General features: G+C 34.9%; 1 protein-coding gene across 1 annotated transcript; it reads right to left on the reverse strand.

Annotated features, from left to right (window-relative positions):
• Window positions 1-36: 36 nt before the first annotated feature.
• On the reverse strand, window positions 37-7294 carry LOC127933916 (interleukin-34). Its single transcript, XM_052531050.1, has 7 exons — window positions 6990-7294; window positions 5045-5154; window positions 3456-3562; window positions 3183-3260; window positions 2210-2410; window positions 1770-1926; window positions 37-870 (listed from the first exon to the last, which is right to left on the reverse strand). Exons 2-7 carry the CDS (start codon window positions 5082-5084, stop codon window positions 830-832), a joined length of 624 nt encoding a protein of 207 aa, XP_052387010.1. The 5' UTR covers window positions 5085-5154; window positions 6990-7294; the 3' UTR covers window positions 37-829.
• Between the last annotated feature and the right edge of the window lie 285 nt (window positions 7295-7579).

Raw genomic sequence — 7579 nt, forward strand, 5'->3', positions numbered from 1 at the left:
ACCCATACCTTAAATCAAACAGTACATCTGAGCACGTAGGGTAATAGTGAGAGGTTTATTTTTCAAGCCTTGTTACAACAGTTACCAGAACATTCTGTGGCAGGAGTCCAAATAAATAACCTAGATTAAAATCTGTGTATAAAATATATGCAAACTTGATATAAAACTCTCTTTATCACCTTGAAGCTTTCTATAGGAAGACTTTGTTGCAATCTTTAAACATTTAACCAGCACAAAGTAAAAAGCCTCTGGGTAAAAGCAACAATGCCGACTAAGCCAGCAGTCAGCACAACTTTTGCAGGCAAATAATATGTGTTAAAAAAAAAGCTCCATTGTATTAATACACCTTACGTAAATCTTACCATGAACATTTACAACGTGGCAATGATAATACACCTTTTTTGGCATACATCAAGGACAAAATATGTATTTTCCTAAAACAGAAGGCACGGTGCCATAGACTTTTTGGGAATTACAAATAGTAATTGGTACAGCGAAGAGTCAAAGCTGCTCCCCTCCAAAGAGCACACACACAGTGCATACATGATAATTTATTAGCAAAATATAAAATATAAATATGAAAGTTGGCAGGTGGATGGAGGTATAAATGTTCTAAATGATGGACAGCAAAATCTGCAGGGTCAGTCTTCCAACTGATGTGACGTCTGTTGTATTATTCAATATGGGTAAGACCGGTGGAGGCAGTCAGTGACTTCACTGGGACAAGAGGCACACAAGCATGCTGCTTGTCACTACATAAACCAGGAAACACCCTTTTACACCTAAACCAGCAACACGAAGACAGGATCAGGTCTGCTTGGATCTACTGCTATGTGGTTTTATTCCCTCTCCTCCAGTTTTCATCACAATCTAGAAATGAGCAAAGAAAGATAAGTAGATAAGTGGTCACATAGTTTGATATCACACCTACTGATAAGTTGCTCATTAGAAAGTCTGGATGAAATTAATTAGATAACCTTTAAAAGAAAGGCTGCTATTTTTTGCTCCTCAAAAAAATAAAAAATAAAATAATAATAATAATGCTTATGTTGACAATATTGATTTTCATGTTCAGGGTTAACACCGTAACACCATTACACAAATAATTGGTAGGAGGCATAGGCCAGGCGTGTTCAGACTAGTAACAACATGTGGGCTTTTTAAAGTACTTTACATGCTTCAGACAACCTCAACGCCTGAATCATGCCACCATTTCATGCACCATAGAGAGGATAAGGATGTTGTTTCAATCCCTTAGCATTTTTTCTCATTCTCAAAGTCTGATGGTCGACCACAGACTGGCATCAACAAAACAGCAAAGTTTCCATCTTTTTGCTACTGTGTGCGTGAGGTTATCAACAAACATTTGGAAGACTGGTGGAAGACCCCTTCTTGAGGTTGGACTCCAAAATTCCCTAAACTTTTCCAAGTTGTAGCAATCATTAGAAGGACCTCAACTCTCTTACCTCAAAATCTCAAAATACCAATGAGTAAGTAACATAATTCCCCCCAAAAAACCCTCCAGATTCCAAAAACATGTAGTCTGTGTTTTTCTTTTTTTTTGTGTGGAATTGATTCAGTAGGCCTTCACACAGGTAAAAAAATAATAATATATATATATATATATATATATATATATATATATATATATATATATATATAAAACCAATCAATTTCTAGCAGATCAACATTTAGTCTACAGTCTCAAAAATGAAAAAAGCAGGTTCCATTAATATATACCATTTAAAACATCTAGAATTTTCACTTACAATCATATCTGTCATCCTCTTTTGTGAAGCACTCTTTAAATAGGCAAAGCATGGTCCGATAACAGTTGTCCAGTATTGACTTGGGTGTAACAGACTTCCATCCCTCATCAGATTGCAATCGATCGAAGATGTCTTGTATTCTTTCTGGATATTCTCTCTTTTTTGAAACAGGTACAAACACACGCACACATTTAGATTATTATGAATTTAAATAATGGGAATATATCACTCAAATGACAAATAACATCTGCAACGCAGATTGGATAGATTAAAAAGGTCAAATTGAGTTTAGAGAGTCTTTCATTAAAACCAATGCTTGTATTCAAAAGGAGAAAAAATGTAGTTTGAGAGTTAGCTTTGAGATACAGTGAGCAGTGGCAATGACAGCCAGAATGATATTGCTGCTGGTAAGAAAAGTGAAATCACATCATTGTTCTAACCTCGCCATTTGGGGGATTCTGTTGACTATAAACCACCTCAAACTGCTTGAAGAGATTGTCCAGATTGGAGAGGTATTTCTGGCGTGTCGGATGTCTCACTGGCAGCACATTTAAAACCTTCTTTATACCCTGCATACTAATCGTAAGCCACAGATCCTGTAAATCTCTTTTCAGCACTGGCTCCTCGTCATCACTCATATTCTAGAGATAAACAACAAGGAATGAGAAGAAAAGGAACAGTTATGAGGAAGATGTTCAGTTATGGTTATGATACATAAGCATGTATTCTTTTACAATGTCAGAGTCTTGTAATGTGAGTTAGGTCTAAGGTCAAACGTTTTATGCCAGGTTAGGTCAAATTCAGTTCAGTTACCAGACAACAGGAACAAAATTATATCATTTTCCAAATAGTTTGCATATTCCCTCTTTTTTAATAGCAGTATACAATATAACATGGGGAGTTCATAGCTTATTGAACTTACAGTTTACAGTTCAATTAGTCTGATTGTGTGAGTTTCTTGTATTCAGTCCATTAACTCCATTATAAAGTCTTCTTCTATCACATATATGTTGTTTGATATATATCTAACTGTTCTTTCGTCCATTTTTATATAATGCTACAATACAATAATTTCCTGTATTATGAATTTCTGTATTTTTTTATGTTATTATTATTATTATTTTATATATATATATATATATATATATATATATATATATATATATATATATATATATATATATATATATATATATATATATATATTGGTTATCTAGATATGTCTGAACAGGTTTTGGGTGATTCACCCCCGTATTCTCAGTCATAGACCATGAGAAGCCCTAAAAGTGTGCTTCCAGTCTGACTCTCTCATAAGTCATAATTGCTCATTTGTGTGGGAAGTTGTGAAGCGTGTGTCTTTAATTAATTTAAAATGAGTTGGTTGGTGACAGTTACAGTGGGATAAAGACTTACCAGTCTGCTGATGTTGCGTAGTTTGAACACCTCCTCATAATGCACTTGTATGGTATAGTTAATGGGAAAGTTAATTTTCTGTAAATATACATGGAAACCTTTTATTGGCATGTTGTTAATAAGTGTCTCATGCTACACATTTATATTACTATTAAGTTGTATATTTTCTTTTTATTTCTGTTCCAAATATCTTTCCATGTAAACTTTACAGAGCTTACAACTGTCATTTATTCAGAATATAACACCATCATTTAAAAATATAAATCTTTTTACCATAAAACGTCTCCTTTTGCTTATATTTAGGTCGTCCTTTACTGTTTTCAGAGGTTTACAGAGATCTGGTGCTGCGTTTATGCACATTAGTAATAGACAAATAAAACCTAGAAGGACAGAAGAAGAAAATGATGGCTTTTAACATAATGTCATTGCTTATATTGAAACCATCAAGAAATGGTTGCTGGTTTGCACTTAAAAGTCACAACAAAATATGCATAGCTCAACAGGGTAAGACCCTGTTTTAAAACACATTCAACATCCTTTAATACAAAACTCGTAATGAATTTATTGGTAACTGAAAGGATTGTGCCTTGTCTTGTATCAATACAAATCTTTGTTTTAAATTTATTCATAAATGGTTTGAAGATGGAGTATACATTTCAATTTAGTAAAATTAATGCCATTTAATAATTTGCTTGATTTTTATTTTTGCTGACTTTTCTGCTGAACTGTAAGTCATAAAACGGTGTGAAGGTGTCTCTGAAGGCAACGATGCATAAAGTGTCAAGGTTTGTACTGTGACAAGACGCAAACCTCAAACCACAGCCCAACTTACCAGGAATTTTTTTTTTTTAACACTGAGCACTGCTGCAAAAGAAAACCTCTAAACATCTTCCAGCAAAAAACACAACCGGGCAAAAAACTAAAGCTGAATGAAAATTAACAAACCATAATTCCACAACACAAGAGCTTCTGCAGTCTACATGTTGTTAAAAGCAGGAGGCATGATGATCATACAGTGCTTGTGGGAGATAAAGTCAAACTCAAGCAGATTAACCATAATAAACCGGAGGCTGATCATGTGTCTATTTTAACCCAAGCTTTTATTGTTCAATTTAAGTGATTCTGACTGGCTAGCCCAGGGTGGAAAGACAGGGCACACTTTGCTGTGTAACACAGTACGGTTGTGGTTGAGCTACAATATAGGGCAGTTACCCAGAGACTGACAGTCAGCAAAGTCTCAGAGACCATGAAGCAGACTACCGAGGGCCAGAGGAATTTGTCATGCCACAGAACCTGTGCTATTTACTGGAGTCCAACCACTCAACCCCCTCCTCCCATTCAAGTTACTCTGGCATTTTTGGCCTGGTATAACCCTCCTTGCCCTCTCTTTTATCCTTATGTAACAGTCATTGTCTGCTCTCTTTCTCTCTCTCTCCTGAACACAGGAAGTGGTGACATTAGCAGTCACGTCTTAGTCCTTCAATAGAAGTGGCATATGCAGTAGCTCTCCGCAAACATATGTTCAGGGTTGACACTCATTTCAGAAGAAGCAAAAGACCAGATATGCACATTTTAAAACCACACACCCCCTCTCCGTAAACTATTTTCTAATCTAGCTCACATAATCACCCACAGAATTCTCAGACATTTGTTTTTGTGTAAATGCACAAGAGCCTCTTTCCTGTTAGCTTAGAAAGTAAACAATTATTTTATGTTTTTCTGCAGGGAGGGCCACTAAAAAAAAAAAAAATTATGTGTAGTACTGCCACATCCACATTTCCCACATGAAGATCTTCCGTATCCTCTTGGATACTTTTCATTATATGATTTATCAAATCAATAATTTACTAGACTTTACTTACTCAGCACCCCCCTGAGGAGCCAGCATTCAGACTGGACCATGGTTCTGCTTATACTCTGCTTGCACTGTAATATGGGTCGAAATTCCAGAAAATTCTTCGGACTTCTTGGTCTATAAAATAAAAAATGGAATAGTCAGAGCAAATATCACACTATACTGAACACCAGTGTTCTGACCTTGCCATTACATGACTTCCTGTTCACATCACTGCCTTCCTAAATTTGTTTTCTGGTCAAAAAGAACCAGTGATGATTATCTGAATTCATTTATTCTCGTTTTGGATTGTAAAATATTTAAATATCGAAAAAGAATGAGCTGGCATATCTGAATTTAATGGCACATCTGAGTTTTTATTTATTATTAGGTAGTAAAAAGTGAAGCAGGAAATGGCAACTCTTCTCATCTGAAGTGCTAGAGCTGTCATAATGTTCCTGTCCTTATTCTCTAGAATTGTTCAGTGGGCGTAAAACAAATCCAGATGTTTTTTCTTTTCTCTTCTTTCAAAAGGAACAATTTTAATAAAGGTAATATAATAACGTCTTGACACAGGCAGCAAGTTTCTGACTAATAGCCATGTGATAAACATGTAGAACATGTTTTTTTTTTTTACAGATCCACATCTTTACAGAGCCACATTTTTATTATATGTAAATATAATAAACATGTGGCTCTGTAAAGCAGAACCACATCCAATAAAAATCTATGAAGTACTGAATACAAGCCAGAACAAATCATATCCTTAATGTAACGTCATCTACTATCTGACATAATATTATTTTCACAATCAGTTCATTTTTTCTGAATGGATCAAAACCTCATTTAAAAGATCTGTTTGAATTTTTTTCTCTCTTAGTCTAATGCAGATTTTGACAAATGTGTGATGAGGCCAATGGAACTTTTGAAAAAAAGACAGATTGATGAAACATTTCATGCTGTTTTTTTCCCCATATAGTTCTTTTCATTTAAGCCATCTTTTTATTGGTATATTTACCATTTTACATGTGCATTAATTGCCAAACATGTGCATTAATTGCCAAATATTCTGGTTATGCCTTTAGAACAAACTTCTGGAAATACTAGAGATGCCAAATCACAAATTCTCATTAATGTTTTTACAATATACAAAATTTGAATAGGGAAAGGAGCATCATGATGTTTCCTTCCATTTCTATGCAATGTTACAGTACACACACAAAATTATTTTATTCAACACCATAACTATGATCATGCTATCCAATATCACCCAGGACATTTGGACATGCACAGAAATAAATCAATGTTCAGTTTGAATAGTGGATGTACTGTCAACATGAAATAAAATTCTGATTATTTCATCCACTGGCTTATTCAGATTTAGAAACTGGAATAGGGTCTTAATTTATGGCAGTCAAGTTAAGACCTTTATATATCGCTTAAGAAGATGATGAAGACGATATAATAAGAACATAAGAATATGACCAAATTCTGATTAATATCAGAGAAATTCTGATTAAATAAAGAAATCTGATTAATATTAGAATTATCTTGTGCATGTAAAAGCAATGAATTACTGAGGTTCAAAAATGAAAAGAGCAAAAATTAAGAAAACTCGTAAAAATAAATCAAAAAATGTATAAACAAATGAAAAAAATCATTAAAACAAAACATCATTCATCATGAATGCAAAGACATTTCATAAATTATGGTTAAATTATAGCATTCATATGCATGCAATCGACTTAAACTGTTGATGTATCAATAACATTTTGGTGTCAGAACATGATAAAACATCAGTTATCTAAACAAATGAAATCAAAAGTGTCAGGTGATCGCGCAGGATCGTTGCACCTGGGCTTAGATATGAAACGCGTTGCTGCGATTGATTCCAATATAAGACGCATTTACACCCGAAACGATTCAGCAGCACGAATATAAACAAGCCACAAACCTATAGCAGTTTTACAAACCTTTAGATTCGATGACCCAGGCTATCTCATTGGGAAACCATCTTCAGAGTACGTTCAACAAGTGGCAGTTGTTTGCTTATCTCTGTAGATAGGACCGCTGACACTTCCAGGCATGCAGAATACAAAAAGTAGTAAATTCGCCCCTTTTTCAATGCAACGTCCACCCAAATGACTCGGAAATTCCCTCTTTATGTCACCTCTTTATGTTAAGTTTACATACACCCGCCTACAGTCTTCTCCACTCGAAGTAACCACGAGTGAACACGCTGAGTAAAGCGCCCCAGTCGATGAGACTGTTACTTTCACTTTGGGTCTAGATAATCTATTAACTCATCAGTGACTGGGTTTGGAAAAAAGGTTCAGCCTTCCTGAACTGAAACCGCGAAGAAACAGCATATGGTGCTTTTGTATGGCCCCTCAACCAACTATAAAGAATCTGACCCCCCTTATTAAAGTTTGAAATGTTGGGGGTCTTAAAAGTATTTCTACATACAAGTAAATAACTGCGTTTTCGAACATTTCATACAAGCTACTCTAAAGTTCACAAGGTTAGTCAGAACGCGCTAATCTCAATCGTCTTTAGCGGTCAA

This window comes from Carassius gibelio, chromosome A18 (assembly GCF_023724105.1).
Source record: "Carassius gibelio isolate Cgi1373 ecotype wild population from Czech Republic chromosome A18, carGib1.2-hapl.c, whole genome shotgun sequence".
NCBI classification, from domain to species: Eukaryota; Metazoa; Chordata; class Actinopteri; order Cypriniformes; family Cyprinidae; genus Carassius; species Carassius gibelio.

What these genes read in the sequence shown, in the direction of transcription:
- LOC127933916 (XM_052531050.1), bottom strand. Translation starts at nt 5,084, where the DNA reads ATGGTCCAGTCTGAATGCTGGCTCCTCAGGGGGGTGCTGA. An exon ending in TACGCAACATCAGCAGACTG is followed by an intron (nt 2,411 to 3,182) that starts GTAAGTCTTTAT and finishes GTTTATCTCTAG; the next exon opens with AATATGAGTGATGACGAGGA. An exon ending in AGAATCCCCCAAATGGCGAG is followed by an intron (nt 1,927 to 2,209) that starts GTTAGAACAATG and finishes GTTTCAAAAAAG; the next exon opens with AGAGAATATCCAGAAAGAAT.